Source organism: Solanum lycopersicum, chromosome 11 (genome assembly GCF_036512215.1).
Source record: "Solanum lycopersicum chromosome 11, SLM_r2.1".
In the NCBI taxonomy this organism is placed as follows: domain Eukaryota; kingdom Viridiplantae; phylum Streptophyta; class Magnoliopsida; order Solanales; family Solanaceae; genus Solanum; species Solanum lycopersicum.
The window spans coordinates 5,422,899-5,442,247 of record NC_090810.1 but is presented as its reverse complement, the minus strand read 5'-3'; the positions used below and the strand labels follow the sequence as shown (position 1 = coordinate 5,442,247).

Here is a 19,349-nt window from a genome sequence, read left to right as displayed (position 1 = left end):
TTTCAATTTCAAATTATATGAAGCAAAAAAATGTTGGTATAAAGCATTTTACCTTCCTTAGTTAGCTTACCGATGTTAATTTCTATTGTGAAAATTCAATATTCAACTATTGATTTTCAAATACTAAACAATGAAAATTGAGAAAGTATATATATAATAACTAATAAGATACAAAAGTAGCCATAAGGTTATTACTATGACTAGGAAAGAAACACATCGTGACAATGGATCTAGACATTAATATATAGTAGTAGCAAGTACACTTATTTTACAAAAAATATTTATTAGCACAATTATTTACTTATTTAATCACCCACCATAAGTTCTATTATTAGTTTGGTTACCAAAAAAAAAAAAAAACTTAAAGAACTTTCCAAATTTTTATACTAATTCGAAATGAATTTCCAAAAATACCCCTCCCCATTTCCCCCCTCTTCTCATGGACTTTAAACATAATTTTCTTTGTAATATTTTAAAAATAAAATTATTGATAGTGACACTTACTAATGAAAATACATAGTGAGATATAAAAAAAAAAATGTCAACCCACATTAAAATATTAATACATAGCAGTAAAATATTAGTGTCCATAATCAATTTAATAAATAAATTATATTGAAGAAAATATTATTGATATTGATTTATTTGATTAAAATTTCAGACATTTTTGTATATTTAGTTATTGGACTGTTTGCTCAATTTTCAAGTTATTTGTTTATGATTAAATCGATAATTTAATAAGATCATAACTAATAATGAATATCTCATTAGTTAAATTATTAATTTAATATATCTACAAATTAATAATTAAATTGATAACATATAAAATTAGACGAAACAGTCATAAACACCCCTACAAGTAAGTATACTAACTTATTTTATTGAGCACAATTAGTTGCATCATTATTTGCTTACTTAATCACCTAATTAATTAAGAGGGAAAAAGTACCAACTAATTCCATTATTAGTTTTGCAACAAAACAAAACATCTTTAATAACTTAACAACACCATCAACATCAACAATAATATAATTGATGAAATCGTACGAGTAAATTTGAGAAAGATAGAATATACATAGATCTTATAACTATTTCGTGAAGGTAAGTAGACTATTTCTGAAAGACCCTCGATTCAAGTATATCAAATCAGAATAAATATACAAAGAAATATAATAAAGTATTGAAAATACCTCTAAAATCGACACAAATTATAAGTTTGTCACAAACTATTGTCTTTCTTAAAAACATCAATTTACTTGATTAACTGAACTGAAATCACCTTTAATGTTTCAACAAGAGTGCGTCAATTTTAGGAATATTTGCAACACTTATTTCGATTTTTTGTTAAGAGCACTATACTCCTACAAAAGTTTGAGACAACTCGATATGTCATGTAACTAATCGGGGATATATCTAAATTTAGATAGTCAAGTAAAATGATATTTTTAAGGCCGTCAATAGTTCGAAAATGAAACTTATAGCTTGCACCGAATTTAGGAATGTTTTCAATATTTATCTCAAAGAAAAAATTCTATAAAGAATATATAGCAATTACAACAAAAAAATGCATTAACCGAAACATCATAAAAAAGACTTTTATTAACTTTCCTAATTTGAATTTATTAGTAATAATCTCATAAAAAATATTCCTAAAATACCCCTTCTCAACTCTAGATTTTCTCCCCTTTCTTTCTCGTTGCTGTCTGAAAAATCCCATCTTATTCGGATCCTACCTGTGACCCGAATCCGTTTTTCAGTCTTCCTCTGAAGCTTCTTCCACTGTTCGTTCATGGCGTCTCTTTCAATTGTTGAATTTTGAATATAATACATAGTTAGTAAGCAACCCTTTTGGATTCTTAAGCTTAAAGTAACATCTCTTTCTTGATTAAAACTCTTTAACTTCTCACCAAACACTTTCTCAACTAACGCTTTTCCTTCAAAAATCTTCAAATCCACTCTTTTTTTCCATTGCTTCAGTCTAAAACTTCGAGATCTTGAAACCCTTTTGATTATACTGAGAAATGAAGCAGTTAGCAGCTTTACAGCAAGGTCGCCGGAGCAATAGCTTTAGAGGTTCGTCAGCGTTAGATTCGTCGTCAGATGGGTCTGTAAAGTCACCAGCGACTATTTTCTGGCTTGTGCTTCATGGGGTTTGCTGTTTGATCAGTTTGGTTCTGGGTTTCAGATTTTCGCGTTTGGTGTTCTTTCTTTTGTTTACTAACTCAGCTACTACTCCAAACAGTATTTATTCAGCGACCTCTTTGTTTCATGATCCGGGTGCTGATGTAGCTGTTAAGACGGAAATGACGTCATTTTCCGGTGGGGAAGATCAGCTGAATAGGACATCGGTGTCGAGTAGCCGGGTGGTGGTAGGACGGCATGGGATATTAATAAGGCCTTGGCCTCATCCGAATGCGAGTGAGGTGATGCAGGCACATAAGATAATGGAGATAGTTCAAAGGGAGCAGAGATTACAGTATGGTGTTAAGAGTCCAAGGACTGTAATTGCTGTAACACCAACATATGTGAGAACTTTTCAGACTTTGCATCTTACAGGTGTGATGCATTCTTTGATGAATGTGCCATACAATGTTGTGTGGATTGTGGTGGAAGCTGGAGGCACAACTAATGAGACCGCCTCACTGATCGCCAAATCGGGTTTGAAGACAGTTCACATTGGATTACGTGAGAAGATGCCTATTTTGTGGGAAGATCGCCATAAATTGGAGGCAAAAATGAGACTTCGCGCTTTGAGGTATAGAAGTTTGTTTCTAATAGCTTGTTACCTGATTAAAAAAATGAACTTTTGTTTCTAATAGCTATTTACTTTAGTTCTTGTATTGTGTTTTTATGTATGTGGTGAAGAATAATTTTGATAATTTTAGAAATTAAACATGATAGTGTGCTCTGTGTTTGTTTGACGGAACAGATATGTGAGAGAAGAGAAGTTGGATGGGATAGTGATATTTGCTGATGATAGTAATATGCATAGTTTAGAGTTTTTTGATGAGATTCAGAAAGTGAAATGGATTGGTGCTCTATCGGTGGGCATTCTTGCTCATTCAGGTGGTGTGGAGGAGGAGATATCAACAGTTCAGAAAGAGGAAGATAAGAATTTGCAATTGCCAGTTCAGGGTCCAGCTTGTAATTCGTCAGATCATTTTGTTGGCTGGCACACCTTTGATTCGTCTCAATACGTGGAGAAGAGTGCCAGATACATTGGTGACAGGGCAGTTGTGCTGCCAAGGAAGCTTGAGTGGGCTGGCTTTGTGTTGAATTCCAGATTAGTCTGGAAAGATGCTGAAGATAAGCCTGAATGGGTTAAGGATTTGGATGATGTAGTGGGAGACAGGGAAGATGTTGAGAACCCTCTATCTTTGCTGAAGGATCTTTCAATGGTGGAGCCTCTCGGAAGTTGTGGGCGCAAAATTATGCTGTGGTGGCTACGGGTTGAAGCACGAGCAGACAGCAAATTCCCTGCCAGGTTAGTTTAATAGTGCTATCCTGCTGCATGTCGCATTGTGTTTTGAATGTTCATAGCATTGAATCTTGTTTGTTGTTTTTAACTAATATGTCTATATCATTCTTTTCTGTTTCCTTGATCACTAAGCAAAATCGTAATTGTGTTGTTTCATGATTCTCAGCTGTTCTTAAAACATGAAAGATCCTCTTATAATGCCATTTCTCTCCGTTTTTAAGTCCAGAGCCATGAAACAACGGTATGTCAGAAATGAGAATGACATTAGAATGATATAAATGTTCTCATTAAAGCTAGGAACTAATAGTAAAAGGACAATTTTATATGAAAAAGTAGTACCACATAATATTTTTGATATTCAGTCTTTTGACAAGTAAGGATCAGGAGTCCAAACATTGTAATTCTCTGGTAACAACTCAGTACCAGATTTTTGTTATCAATATAATACTTTACCAGTTTCAAAATAATAAATAAGGTATCAAGAGTCTTTATTTATGATGGTGCACAAAGACTGTTCAAGCTGAAAACAGAAGGACCACTAGTCAGTCTACAAAAGTCAATCCATCTATGAGTATCCTACTGGAAGAGTTGTTATTGCGAACAGTCAAAGTCCCGGGCCTGCAAAAACAAAGTACTATACTTTGACTGCTCTCTCTCTTTCATTTCCTTGAATTTTAATTTTTTATGCCCGTCCAGGCGTCCACCCGGTCGCCTTTGCTGTAGTTTCGCCAACTTTTCTATTGTTGCCTTTGCGACTTTGCGTCACGGTCCTTATTCCTTAAAGGAGCTAGGATAGTCCAACATGTGTCCTCAAGAGACATAATGACCTGCAGTTCCTATAGGTTGAAGTAAATGCTTACTGTTTGGTCTTCCTACCTTCATAAGATACCAAAGTTTTCCAGAGTTCCCTTTCTTCTTCTTGAGTTATTATATGTCAGAGGGGTCTCATGTGACTGGTCGATTCCATTTATTGGTTTGGAAGAAGTATTGGAAAACATTCATAAAAAAGTAAATTATTAAAGAACTTTTTAATGTATGAAATATACTTATGAAATGGTCTATCCTAAATGAAAAAACATGAGCAGTGAAGATTCATGTAGCCAACCCCATCTTGTTTGGGATTGAGATGTAATTGTTGTTATACTTAAGAAATGCAACTTTAGTTCATATAAGATATTAAGAAAACTTTGCAATTGTATAAGATATATTTAGTAGAACAAAATACTAGTATTATATACATGTTTGGATATTATTTATACATTTATTAGCCATATCTCAATACTCATACGCCCACTCCAATCTGGGGGCTGGGGGGAGGATAAAGATTGTTGGAAGCTTTCTTCATGGTCCTCAGATGGTCCGTCTTCCCAAAATCTGATTCTGCTTCCATTTATCTCCCAAAACCGACAGCATTTGGAAAGGGAATCCATCTTAGTTGAATCAGTTTCCACGAAGAACATTCGTATGATTTTTTCGCAGTATCTGTAATTCATCATCCACTAACCTGCCCATATTTGCTACTTCCTCCGTCCCAATTTATCCACACTACGGTTCCTTTTCTCACATAAATTACCAGTGTCAAGCTTAAATTTGGAAAAATGTTTTCGGAATGAGGCTTTATTGAAAACAAGGATGGATAGTTGGCCCTGACACCATCATCATAAAATATATATATCTTGAAAAAGGATAGATCTGATCCACCAAATGTTTCAATAGCAATAGGGTTATTCAGTTTGCTCACTTGGTTGGTTTTCTCTTAGTAAAATCTGCTTAAACATTTTTACCAATTAATAAAAAGAAAAATTCGCTCAAACATTATAGTGTTGGCTGCCACTTGCCACTTGCCACTTGCCACTTGCCAGTATGAATGTCTTTGTATGTCTTCATGCTGCTATGGGGCTCCAGATGTTTTTTTCTGGAAATGATTGAATTAGGGAAGTGACTTATGATAGTTGGTGTTTTCTTAATTAGTGCAACCGGTTAACTCTTTCTGAAGCACAATTACTCCAGATGCAAGAATTAAATTAATGGAAACATACAACTTTTCTTCTTGGTAGTCGTTGATCCTGTAAGAGCAATTTAGTGGTTAGATTTTTCCTTGTTCTTTTGCAATACAGTAGATAGTTATTACTACTACTCACTGTGATAGAGATCAATTTGAAGATGGGAGTAAAAGGTGACCCAATGGAAGTGGGGCCTCGAGTTAGTTCTCGTTATGAATATATCTGCCTTCCATTTAGTATTGATTTAGGATGGTGAGTGAATTTTTATTCTTTTTCAATTGGTGTCGTAATGACAATCTGGATGACATGTCTTGTTTGGACATGTATATATCTATTCATAGTTTGGTTGTGAACTACTCTGCCTGTGACAGTTAAGTGGTAGTTGAGGAAATTGGACTTGGTTTGACTACAATGTAGCTTTGCTGGTTTAGATATAAACGATGGGGTGTTGTTGTTTAGGCATAAATATAGTTGTGCCCATTCTTGGAGTAGACACCTATGGGATTCTGATGTTTTCGGGTCTATTTATGACTTTTGGCATTGAGTTGATTATGTTGCTAGATTTCCATTTCCATAATACCATTCATTTAGTTTGATTTAGACTGTTAAAGTCCAACAGGTGGTTGAGTTTGGCTTAGAATGATTTTGGAGAAAGATGAATGAGGTGTGGAAACACTCTCTTGCCGAAATGCTGGGTAAAGCTGCGCACAATGGACCCTTGTGATCCTACCCTTCCCAAACTCCGCACATAGCGGGAGCTTAGTGCGTCGGGCTGCCCTTTTTGATAGTGCTTGTTGAGTATTCAGCACCATGTGCTTCAATTTTATAGATCAAACACAAATCGGTGACTTTCACCTGAATGTAATATAACTAATTCATATCTGAAATGCAGATGGATCATTGACCCTCCACTAGATGTGACTGTCCCAGCAAAACGCACACCATGGCCGGATGTTCCTCCAGAGCTTCCTTCTGGTGAAAAGTTGGTCACTATGCAAGAGCACACCGAGAAGCGCCCACCAAAAACACGATCAAGAAAACGTAGTTCTCGGGGAAAGAGAAAGCACGCAGCAAAGAACATTGACGACCATCATTCAACCAGGCAATCAGCGGAGAACAAGTAATAATCATCTGTGAATTCAGCAAGTTTGAAAACCACGCTACTATCCTTTGTCTCGTAAATAGGAGAAGGCATTTCTTACAATAGCAATTAAAATACATACTACCTGTCCTTCATTCAATTATATCTTTGTATTCTTTCCCACTTCTTCTGTCCTATTTTTGGTCTTTAGTCTTTTGTGTAATTGAATTGTTTCTGAGTTAGAAGGTGTTGGTGATTTTGTTGTTGTCACTGTTACCAGACTCCTTTCTTGCCAAAAGCTTTGTATTCATGGCTTGGAGTTTATATATGTAATGACAACATCTAGAGATGAGAAAGTTTATGCTCAAAATCTTCTTTTCTTTTTTCAAAATAGTGTGTTTGATGCCTTAAAATGATACTTTACTATTCAAATCCCAGGAGTTGAAGTATCTATATAGATAATTCAAATTATTTTCTCAGATCAGTGTGCTTAATTTGCATACTTGGGAAGTACATAAACGTGGATTTAAGTTGATCTGTGAGATAGCAGATGAGTAAAAGACAATGATAAAAGATAAGGAACTAAGAAGTTATTTGATGATTTACAAGCTCAAGAAATCATCTTGATCAAGTTAAAGGTCCATACATAAACTCTCTTACACATGGTATATAATATGCTGTTTTTTCGATACTTTTTTTTCTTAACGTTAACTAAAGAATTATAAACGAGCATTAGCATTTACATATGAACTGGCTGGAAACCGGTGTCTATAGATTTGTTAACAGCATCGAGCACGAGCTGAGTGATTCTGCTAGTATGAGGCCATTTGCTCTCAGGTTTGCTTCTCGAAACTTTAATGGCCTTAACCAGGTTGGCAAATTCTTGAAACATATAACCCTCTTGTGGTAACTGAGAAGTTACTTCAACTACCTGAGGTTTCACATTCCATCCGATATGAAGATCCACAAACTTAGCACCAGATGTGAAATTGAACGAAGCAGAGTCCTCTTCAAACGGGATAATGAAGTCATAGAGATAACATGTCCCATTAGAGCCATAAACTCGCAAGTCCATTGTCTCGTGTGCAATGAAAGAGCAGTAAAATGTAGCAACGGTTTCCTCTTTTTCCCAATACAAGGAGGCACTACATGTTAAGATAACTCCAGCTGAGTTTCTTGCAACATTAGGCAGTGCAGTCACAGTCGTTGGCAAAGTTTGGTTCATAGCCCACAATATCGCGCCAATGCAGTACCAGCCTGCATCTCCCAGTGCCCCGAGGGCATCTAAGTCTGGTTTTACTCTGATGTTATTTTCAAGAAATTCCTGGCCTGGTGCATATGATGATGAGCTGTGGATCTTACCAAAGAAAAGAGCATTTGTATAGATTAGTTAGATAATCATCAGTAACATTTTTGGAACAAAATCTAGACATGAAAATGCATAAATCAAAATATTCAGAATTGCCACTGACCCCTTAATTGGTGAATCCTAGAATAAGATGGTGGCTTATCTAAGTGATTCGCCTTGCCTGTGCCTATCGGCTGATTCTATTGCCTTCCAGTTAGCAAACTTTTCCGTTAGTACAAATCCTAAGGTTCACCTTTGGGCGTAAATTGCCTGAGAGAAAGAACCTATTGGTAAAGTTCAGTCCCCCGGAGGACAGAATAACACTTCTTAGTGACTAGGAGTGGAGTATAGATCCAAATACGATGGATAACAGAGAAACTAGGTCAAATGGAATATAGATCCAAATACGACGGATAACATGCCCGTCCCTCTACCATTCTCTACTTAAACACTAGGCTTTTGTCTGTATCAAGGTGTGATCTTGTGACATGCGAGTAACCCACACATCACAAGTTGTGTGCTCTTAGATGATAGCTTGGGGGTCAAACACCCCCCAAATACAAGAAAATTTGCTACCCCAAATATGAGACAATTTGCTAACCGTACAAGCTGAGCTCTTACTAGTTATAACTACACCAAAGATCGGGGTCCAAATACCCCAAATACAAGACAATTTGCTAACTGTACAAGCTGAGCTCTTACCATTACACCAAAGCTCAGGGTCCAAATAACCCAAATACGAGAAAGCTTTCTAACGATACAAGATGACCTCTTACCACTAGAACAAAGCTCGAGGGTAATGCCAAATGCCTCAAATGCGGGAAAAATTCCTAATAGTATGGACATAAATTATCCTAAAGTATAACGGAGTTAAAACTGAGATATATCTGAATTGTAAATTTGAACATCGTACTATAATTAAAATAGGTTCATTCAAACTAGCAACTAAAGACTCCAACTTTGAGACTCCACATGTTAGACACCTCAACTCGTCTCACTGCATCAGTTGAACACTCCATCTTAATGAGTCAAGTCAGTGTTGGGTGTCCACGAGACACCGTAAGGACAAGTTGGAGTATTTTAATTGCTAGTTGAGACCAAGTAACTGAACAATCCAACTACGATAGTCCACGTCTAAAAACCTCAACTCGTCTCCACTACATCAGTTCAACACTCCAACTTTACGTGTCACGTCCACATCAGATATCCATAGGGACAAGTTGGAGTGTTTGAGACCAAGTTGAGGTGTCTAGATATGTTATTTAAAAAACCACCCTCTAAAACTTACAGCTTTAACTTGTCCAAATAGGTTAGAATCAAGAATCATCTCCTTCATTTTCCCAGTTCTTGGATGATGATACCACATACTAGCATCCATAAACTGAACCCCATTTTTGTCACAAGCATCAAGAATCTTATCCAATTCTTCAACATTCAAAGCAGTAGGTTTTTCCAACAACAAATGTTTCTTCTTTTCAGCGGCTAAAATTGCCCACTGAAGATGAAAAGTAGTGGGTAATGGCATATACACAGCATCAACAAAAGGGTCATCAAGAATTTCACTATAATTTCCATAAATCTTCAAAGAATCAGAAAATAAATTGTTCTTGATTGCAAAGTTGTGAGCTTTTTCAATTGAACGACTTGCTAGGGCATAAAGAGTACAATTTGGGGATAAATTAATAGCTCTTGAGATTTTTCTTGCAATTTCTGCACATCCTATGATGCCAAAACGAATTGGAGTTTCATCATTTGACATTGTTGATTTTGTTTTTTTTTCTTCTGATGAATCTTGATTATAGTGGAGATAGATATTGGTGAGAAAATATTAGGTGGCATATGGTATAGCCACAAAACTTGACGGCTCCTTAATTCGATTTCGAATTTAACTATAAAAAGATCTTTTGATAGAAAATGCATTTTTCCAATGATGAATATGAATTAGTCAATCTTTTAATCAAGGTCTCCATTTCAAACTCCGATTATAAGATGAATATGAATTAGTCAATCTCTAGGTCTAGATTTCGAACTCAAACTTCGGCTGAAATTTTAAGTTTATCGATATTTTTAACTTAAAAGTTTGACTATGTTCATCTTAATCATTCTTACGTCTCAATTATGTGATGTTACATAGGTAACTCTTTTTCAAAATAATATATTAAAAGTTTTAAAACAAATCATAAATATTTATAAAATTATATTTTTAGAAAGTGCATGAATTAATTCGGGATATATTACTTCTTTACCTTTTATCATAAAATTTCTAATTCAATCTTGAAAGAGAATCCTATTGAAAGTCTCCTCCTAAATAAGTGGCTCAATCTAAATTTAATTGGGGTTTCGACTCGAATTCGAATAATTTTGGATGTAATTTTTAGGAATCTATAATTTCATCGTATTTTAGTAGTCTTTATAGCGATTTTGATATTATAATTGGATTATTAATTGGGTGAGGTTTAGTTAGTAATGAGTAGGTAGTGAGTTTGTTCATAAATTATATTAATAAATTAAATTATAATCAATAGTTGAACGCTAAGTATTTTAAAAAATATTTAAAGAGTTAAATTTTAAAACAATTAAATAAGTGATCAATTTTGAACCCAAAGGTGAATAACAAGGATATTTTGGAGCCAATATATGGATGAAAAGGAATTTTGGAGCCAATAGAAAACACATTTTTTCTTACCCTCTTCATAATTTGATTTGAATTTCATAAATATATTAATTATTTCTCCAAAATAATTCATTTTTATTCTCCTCTTAATTTGATATGAATTCCATAAATAAATGGATTCTTTTTCTAAATATTCTTCTTGCCCTTTGAACACGTTTCACCCTTGTAAAAATCTCAATCACATGAATTTTTTCCCCAGTGAATATCTCTTCGTAGAAAAAATTACAATGAAACATTCTTTCACAAAGTCTTGTATTTTGAAGAGGTACGCTTGAATTTCACAATCAAATAAATATTTTTTCCAATAAATATCTTTTTGTAGGAAAAATTATAGTGTAACATCCTTTCAAAAAAAGTCTTTTATTTTGTGTAGATACACTTGTTGCATGACCTTTTTTTTTATATATATAAAAACATGATATTCAAAAATTGATTGATGTGAAGAAGAAGAGGAAAAGAGTCTATCGTTGTTGCTTATGGATGATCAAATATTTCTATTTTATATAAAAAGTTTTTGATCTCTTCATCTTCCATTCACTTAAATGTTATTAATTGGGTAATGCTTTTAAACATTTTCAGTTTTTTAAAGCGTATAAATTTGAAGTAGAAATAAATAATAAAAATAAATAGGTAAAAAGAGATAATTGTAATTGCTGATCATTGGAGGGTGCCACACAGAATTTAGAGCAACTTGAAATATTGTTGTTATCACACGATGGTAATTACGGTGCCCTTCGTAAGGAGTTTTGACGTAACGTTCAGCAAATAAATATTGCAAATAAATTGCAGGAACTATGGAAAAAGGATTTTGTGATAACTCCCATTGGAAATGAGGTTTCTGTTGATAAAGGAAAGGCGAAGTATATTTGTGAAGATCGAGGGAAAGGAAAAGCAAAAGAAGTGACAAATGATGAGGCTGGTGAAAAAGAAAAGAGAGAGTAATGGATAAAATATTCAGATCTTGCCATTTTGGATTCGCAAGAAAATGCGCAGACAGAATCATGGCTGCAATTATGACGGCTGATACAAGTTCAGTTGTTAATCTTACTACTACAGTTGCCAATGCTGCTTCTACTTCTACTGCCCAAGTGGATCCTACCGCTATTAAGCCTAGAGTTAATTTTTTTTTGTATGCAAAAAGAATCATGGCTGCAGCTATGACAACTGATACAAGTTCAGTTGTTAATCTTACTACTTCAGATGTCAATTGTGATGTCCCGCCACAATTTCAACCTGATTTGACGTACGAATAGGGGTGGAAGGATCTAGAGTCTTGAAGAGGTTTGCAGAGAACTCTAGAACTTTCTAGTTTTGTGGAGAAGACTAGAGAATTCCTTAATTAGATCTTTTTGGAAGAGATTAGCATATTCTAGAGATTCTAGAAAATGTAGAATTCTCTAGAATATGGACTATAGTGTAGTTATTAGAAGGACTCGTAGAGTAAATTTTACTTACACTTAGGCCTTTAGGATGTAGTATAAATAGGAGGGCCTCTCATTTGTAAATCAGTCATCCAACAATCCAACCAAGAGTTGTAAGCAAAACTTTCAAGCTTAATACAAGCCCTCTTCCAAAGTTCTTTCTAAGTCTTTCTTTACATTCCCTTAGTGTTCTGAGTCTTAAAGGTTTACTTGAGCTTACAAATCGTGAAAGATTCGTGAGTAAGTTGTCGAGTGCCGCACGGAGTCTTAGCAAATACTCTAAGTCCGTGACAAAGTGGTATCAGAGCAGGTTTGATTATAAGAGAATGACTAACGAAGAAGACGTAAATGGCGCTAGCACCACCGACGTCCGCATGGATGGTGGAAAGAAGAACAGAAAGGGAAAGAAACATCAAAAGCGTAACGAGGAAATGCTGCCCGAGCTCACACCTAGCGAGGCGCTAACATCTCACCCACCCTCGACTGTCGATGAAAGTGACGAAGAAATAGACGAAGATGCCATAGACGTCACCGCCAGAGAAGAATGGGTCGCAAGGGTAGAAGTGGCAAGACAAGCCGTTGAGATCTTAGGCCGGTGCATGAACGTGACTGACAGCAAGTTCAAGACCCTTGAGGACTTCATCCGTGAGGAGAACGCTAACGTCCGAAAAGAGTTGGAGGGACGCCAGTGGGCCGAGTTCGAGATGAAGGAGGCCATCACTTCCATGGAGTGTCGACTTATGGAAGCGTTTGGCACGATTGAGACGCTGAAGGCCGAAGTGAAAGCGCTCAAGGAAGGCGGAGAGGTTGGAGGATCTGCATCACCTTACCATGATAGGGAGGCCAGGGTCGAGGCTCCCAAGCCACCTATGTTCAAAGGCGTCCACGACGTGCAAGAGGTGGAAAATTTCTTATGGCACTTGGAGAACTACTTCAAGTGTAGTCGGGTGAGAAGTGACAAGAACAAGATCAACAGTGCCGTGTTGTATCCTTTTGGATATGGCCATTCTATGGTGGAGGCGTAAAGAGTCCGACATCAGGAAGGGGACGTGCACCATCAACACGTGGGAGCGATTCCGTAAAGAGTTCAAGAGGGCGTTCTTCCCCAACAACGTCATCTATGAGGCAAAGCGCAAGTTTAGGGCGCGTTTGTGCAGGAGTTCACCACCCTTACACTTCAGATTTCCAATCTCACGGATGAAGATATGTTGTTCCACTTTATGGATGGGCTGCAAAGTTGGGCCAGGACGGAGTTGGAACACCGACGGGTCAGGACGATTGATGAAGCCATCACACAGGCCGAAGCTTTAACAGACTTCAGGCAGGAGAAGTCTTACAGTGCCGGAGGGGACGACGAAAGAGGTAGTCATGATAATGGTGGGGGAGATCGTGGAGAATGCGAGGAGCAACGGCCATAACCCAAGAGGCAATGCGAGGAGCAACGGCCTCAGACGCATGATACCTATAGGTCCAACGGCAAGAAGTCCAGAGAACATGGAAACACGGTGAGGAAGACACAGGTTGTCAAGAGAGATTGTTGCTACATATGCGGTGGACCGCATGGCTATGCAAAAAGTGCCTCGAACTGAAGAACCTTGGTGCTATCTTGCGAGAGCGGAAAGAGAAGGAAGCACATGAGCAAGATCAGGTCGAGGAGACTAAGCAGTTGGGCTTGATAAGCCTATGCGGAGCTATCACTTGACAACCATTGAAGTCGCCGAGACATACAAAGCCAAGGTAAGAGAAACCAAGGCATGAGGAGCATAGGCATGCGAAACCGAGGCCTGCGGAGCCAAAGGCATGTGGCGCGCAATACATCGACATCATGATCAATGGAAGACATGCTGGGGCGATGGTCGACACAGGTGCAGAGGTCAATATCATGGCGAAGATGGCAGCAACAAGGTTAGGGCTGCATTACAGTCCAAGTAAAGCCCAACATAGGATGGTCAATGTACCACCGACTCAAATGAGTGGAGTCGCACATTGAGTAAGCATCACGCTAGGCGAATGGCAGGGTAAAACCAACTTCCCTGTCGCTACTTTAGATCTCTTTGGTATAATTTTTGGGCAGGAGTTCTTCGAGGCGTGTCACGCGGTGATCGATTCTTACCTCCAACAACTTATGGTCTTGGAGAAAGGAGGACCATGTACGATTCCCATGGTTAAGGCACCAAAGACGGATGGACAGGTCTGACTGACAGCCATGCAGCTCGAGAGGATCGACAAGAGAAAGAGGATGACATCTGCAGCTACCATTGCAAGTTCGGGAGAAGACAATGGTGCTGAGAAGTCCTTGCCACCGTGCACGAAGAAGGTTCCAAGAGGGAACGCTGTCGTGATGCAAGAGAAGCCGCCGAGGCACTTGCCTCCTAGGAAGGAGGAAGTTCGAAAGATCGGGTCGAGAGAGATCGGACAACAGCTGAGGGAGTTGCTAGAAGAGATTGATCGAGTGCGTGAATCGATGATCGCATGACAAAACTCGAATACCGACATAGCAGCAATGCGATGCGGTCGTCACATCAATAGGTGTGGGAGAGTGTGACGTCCCACCACAATTCCAACCTGATTTGACGTCCGAATAGGGGAGGAAGGATCTAGAGTCTTGAAGAGATTTGCAGAGAACTCTAGAACCTTCTAGTTTTGTGGAGAACACTAGAGAATTCCTTAGAATTCTCTAGAATACTTTAGATCTTTTTGGAAGAGATTAGCATATTCTAGAAAATATAGAATTCTCTAGAATATGGACTATAGTGTAGTTATTAGAAGGACTTGTAGAGTAAATTTTATTTACACTTAGGCCCTTAGGATGTAGTATAAATAAGAGGTCCTCTCATTTGTAAATCATTCATTCAACAATCCAACCAAGAGTTGTAAGAAAAGCTTCCAAGCTTAATACAAGCCCTCTTCCAAAGTTCTTTCTAAGTCTTTTTTTACATTCTCTTAGCGTTCCGAGTCTTAAAGGATTACTTGAGCTTATAAGATCGTGAAAAATTCGTGAGTAAGTTGTCGAGTGCCGCACGGAGTCTTAGCAAATACTCTAAGTCCGTGACACAATGTTGCTTCTACTTCTACTGCCCAAGTGGATCCTACCGCTGTTAAGCCTACAGTTAAATTTTTTTTGTTATACCTGAACAAGAGGGTAACATCTATCTCGATTTAAATTGTTTAATCAAATACCCGTTCCTGTTCAAACTTTTTCTATTTTATTTAAAGATTTTTTCTGTTTAAACTGGTGATGATGATAAGTTGTGGGATGTATCTGCAACGCTTAATTCAACCAAAGCATCTGTTGATTCAGCGGTACAAAAGTCCGAGAACACTCTTCGGACCCTTGACACGGCAATTGCTATAACCGAATATTTCCATGAGCAACTCAGAAAACAACTTACGAAGCTGAAGGAGGGACAAACATAATTTGACATTACTAGTTTCTATCCTACTGCATATCTCAAATGTATGAATTTTTCGTTAATAGCAATTGTGTAGTTTATTGTTAATTGATTCATTCGTGCAAGTGTCTTCTTGTGGATTTGATTGTTCAATCTTATGTTGATTTATATTGAATATGACACTACCTGCGTAAATGCAATTAGTGATAGATAAAAATGAAGGGGAATTGAGTGTCTTTTGTGTAATTGATTTGTTTCTGAGTTAGAAGGGTGTTGGTATTTTTGTTGTTGTCACTGTTACCAGACTCCTTTCTTGCTAAAGCTTTGTATTCATGGCTTGGAGTTTATATATGTAATGACAATTTCTAGAGATGAGAGTTTATGCTCAAAATCTTCTTTTCTTTTTTCGAAATAGTGTGTTTGATGCCTTAAAATGATACATATATGGTACTTCACTATTCAAATCCCAGGAGTTGAAGTATCTATATAGATAAAATTCAAATTATTTTCTCAGATCGGTGTGCTTAATTTGCATACTTGGGAAGTACATAAACGTGGGTTTAAGTTATATACATTGATATGTGAGATAGCATATAAGTAAAAGACAATGATAAAAGATAAGGAACTAAGAAGCTATTAGATGATTTACAAGCTCAACAAATCATCCTGATCAAGTTAAAGGTCCATACATAAACTCTCTTACACATGGTATATAATGTGTTGTTTTTTCGATACTTTTTTTTTCTTAACGTTAACTAAAGAATCATAAATGAGCATTAGCATTTACATATGAACTGGCTGGAAACCCATGTCCATAGATTTGTTCACAACATCGAGCACGAGCTGAGTGATTCTACTAGTATGAGGCTATTTGCTCTCAGGTTTGCTTCTCGAAACATTAATGGCCTTAACCAGGTCAGCAAATTCTTGAATCATATAACCCTCTTGTGGTAACTGAGAAGTTACTGTTGTGCGGAATTTGAGATAATACGAGAAAATATAAACGCGAAAAACAAGACAACAGATTTACGTGGTTCACCAATAAATTGGCTACGTCCACGGGAAGAGAGGGAGCAGTTTTATTATGGAGAGGCAAAAACAGAATTACAGAATAGGGTTTCCCATAGCGTCTATATATAGTGCTAAGCTACGCCCTAACAGGCTTGGGCCCAACATACAGAATCAACAGAAAATTAAGGGCCCAATACGACAACATTGTATACCGTCGGCCCGGGGGCGTCTCCGCCCCCCCGGACCCCCAGGCCAGGGGGCGCGTCGCCCCCCTGGACCCCCCGACTCGCTGACCGGGCAGCGAGACCCCCGTCCTTTCTGTTTGTAGCGGGTCCGATTCAAGGCATTCAACAAATCTCCACCTTGACTTGAATTCTCCGAACAGATTCTTCAGACGCACTATGATAGTGCCAGGACTCCCTCTCTTCCTCAGAGTTGCCCCGCAGGGCAATTAACAGCTTCTGATGTTGAGCAAGTCCAAACAGTGTTGAAACTTGCTCTGTGGAACCGGCTTTGTAAACATATCAGCAGGATTATCAGCAGTTCCTACTTTCTTCACCTTGATTCTCTTCTCACTTCTCAGAAAATGATACCTTACGTCAATATGTTTGGTTCTCTCATGATGGACTTGATCCTTGGCTAGACAAATTGCGCTCAAACTGTCACAATACACCGTAGCCTGATCATGATGCAGACCAAGATCACTAACCAGCCCTTTCAACCAAATCCCTTCTTTTGCAGCCTCTGTCAAGGCCATGTACTCCGCTTCCGTAGTAGACAAAGTCACTGTAGGTTGCAAAGTTGCCTTCCAACTGACGACAGATCCTCCAAGGGTAAACACATAGCCAGTCATCGATCTTCTTGTGTCAACATCTCCAGCATAGTCTGAATCAGAATAGCCAGTAACCAAGCACTGAGTATCACCTCCATAAATGAGACCAACGTCAGATGTACCTCTAAGGTACCGGAAAATTCTCTTCACAGCCTGCCAATGTTCTCTCCCTGGTTGTCCCATGAATCTGCTCACTACACTGACTGCATGTGCTAAATCTGGCCTTGTACAGACCATAGCATACATCAAACTTCCTACGGCACTGGCATAAGGGACTCGTGACATATACTCCTTCTCTTCTTCTGACTGTGGAGCGAACATGGCAGTGAGATGGATATTGGAAGCACTGGGGGTATCAATGGGCTTAGATGAAGACATGCCAAACCTCGCCAAGACCTTCTGAATGTAGCTTCTCTGTGACAAGAAAAGTTTCCTTCTCTCTCTGTCTCTAATGATCTCCATCCCTAAAATCTTCCGAGCGGCTCCCAGATCCTTCATCTCAAACTCAGCACTAAGTAAACCCTTCAGCTTCTGAATGTCATACTTCTTCTTTGCAGCTATCAACATATCATCAACATAAAGCACCAGATAGATGAATGAATCATCATTGAGCCTATTGTAGTAGACACAACAATCATATGAGCTCCGAGTATAGCCCAACTTCACCATATAGCTGTCAAACCTTTTATACCACTGCCTTGGAGACTGCTTAAGTCCATATAAAGACTTCTTCAACTTGCAGACGTGATTTTCCTTCCCTGGAACTTGGAAACCATCCGGCTGAGTCATGTATATCTCTTCCTCCAACTCTCCATGTAGAAACGCTGTCTTCACATCAAGTTGTTCAAGCTCCAGATTCTGATGTGCAACTATCGCTAGTAACACTCGGATGGAAGTATGTCTGACCACTGGTGAGAAGATCTCATTGTAGTCCACTCCCTCTCTTTGGTTGAAACCTCTGGCAACAACCCTGGCTTTATACTTGACTCCTTCTGCTGGTGATATCCCTTCCTTCTTCTTGAAAACCCATTTGCAAGTAATAATCTTTCTCCCCGAAGGCTGTATGACCAGATCCCATGTCTGATTCTTGTGTAGGGACTCCATCTCATCTCCCATAGCGGCAAACCATTTTTCAGAATCAGAACTTAAAATGGCTTCTTTGTAAGTAGACGGCTCAGATGTATCTACCTCTTCAGCAACCTGCAGTGCATAACCCACCATGTCCTCAAAACCATACCTCGTAGGTGGCCGAACTCCAACCCTCCTTGGCCGATCTTGAGCTATACTCTGATGGATATCTGATGGCATAGATTCTGGAATATCAGTTTCTGTCTGTGGCTCTTGATCCTCCTCTTCAGGTTCCTTTAAATCTCTCTCGTTCTGAATGACTTGAAACTCCACCTGTTTGTCAAGACTCCCAGTTTCTGACGTAGTTGTAGGCTTCACAATGGTTCTAAGCAGAGAACTTTCATCAAAGACAACGTTCCTGCTCATAATAACCCTCTTTTCTGCTGGAGACCAGATTCTGAAACCTTTCACTCCATCTCCGTAGCCCACAAATACTCCCTTTTTAGCTCTTGGTTCTAACTTACCTTCACTGACGTGATAGTAAGCCGTAGAACCAAAAGCTTTCAGATTTGAATAATCAGCAGCTTTTCCTGACCACATCTCCATAGGTGTCTTGCACTGTATGCCTGTATGTGGTCCGCGGTTAATCAAGTAGCAAGCTGTACTAACCGCTTCTGCCCAGAATCTTCTATCTAGCCCAGCATTAGAGAGCATGCACCTTGCTCTCTCCAGAAGTGTTTGATTCATCCGCTCAGCTACACCGTTCTGCTGTGGTGTATTTCTGACTGTACGATGTCGAGCAATCCCTTCATCCTTACAGAATTGATCAAATTCAGACCAACAGAATTCCAGCCCATTATCAGTTCGCAACCTCTTGATCTTCTTCCCTGTTTGATTTTCCATCAAAATTTTCCACTCCTTGAACTTCTGGAAGGCTTCACTTTTATGCTTCATCATGTACACCCAAGTCATCCTTGAGTAGTCATCAATAATGGACACAAAAAATCTGCAGCCTCCCAAAGACTCAACACGGCATGGACC

At 38.3% G+C, this 19,349-nt stretch overlaps 2 protein-coding genes across 4 annotated transcripts; one reads left to right on the top strand and one right to left on the bottom strand.

The window, feature by feature from the left end:
- The first annotated feature begins 1,571 nt into the window (after positions 1–1,571).
- pglcat8 (glycosyltransferase) lies at positions 1,572–6,953 on the top strand. 2 transcript variants are annotated; one of them, XR_011212244.1, is made up of 4 exons: positions 1,572–2,755; positions 2,930–3,484; positions 6,101–6,274; positions 6,374–6,953. XR_011212244.1 is itself a non-coding variant. In NM_001247764.2 (3 exon segments), coding segments are annotated over 3 exon segments (1,521 nt in total). In that variant the 5' UTR covers positions 1,708–2,021; the 3' UTR covers positions 6,606–6,932.
- A 184-nt stretch (positions 6,954–7,137) lies between these two features.
- On the bottom strand, positions 7,138–10,488 carry LOC101247184 (uncharacterized oxidoreductase At4g09670-like). 2 transcript variants are annotated; one of them, XM_069291692.1, is made up of 3 exons: positions 9,199–10,488; positions 7,257–7,919; positions 7,138–7,220 (listed from the first exon to the last, which is right to left on the bottom strand). In XM_069291692.1, exons 1-2 carry the CDS (start codon positions 9,667–9,669, stop codon positions 7,302–7,304), a joined length of 1,089 nt encoding a protein of 362 aa, XP_069147793.1. In that variant the 5' UTR covers positions 9,670–10,488; the 3' UTR covers positions 7,138–7,220; positions 7,257–7,301. The 2 variants fall into 2 exon arrangements, with proteins under 2 accessions (XP_069147793.1, XP_069147792.1); XM_069291691.1 differs by having other exon boundaries at positions 7,138–7,919.
- Positions 10,489–19,349: the final 8,861 nt, after the last annotated feature.

Coding starts and splice junctions, on each gene's coding strand:
- LOC101247184 (XM_069291691.1), bottom strand. CDS start 9,669: ATGTCAAATGATGAAACTCCAATTCGTTTTGGCATCATAGGATGTGCA. Junction 7,920..9,198: donor TATTTGGACAAGTTAAAGCT/GTAAGTTTTAGA, acceptor TTCTTTGGTAAG/ATCCACAGCTCATCATCATA.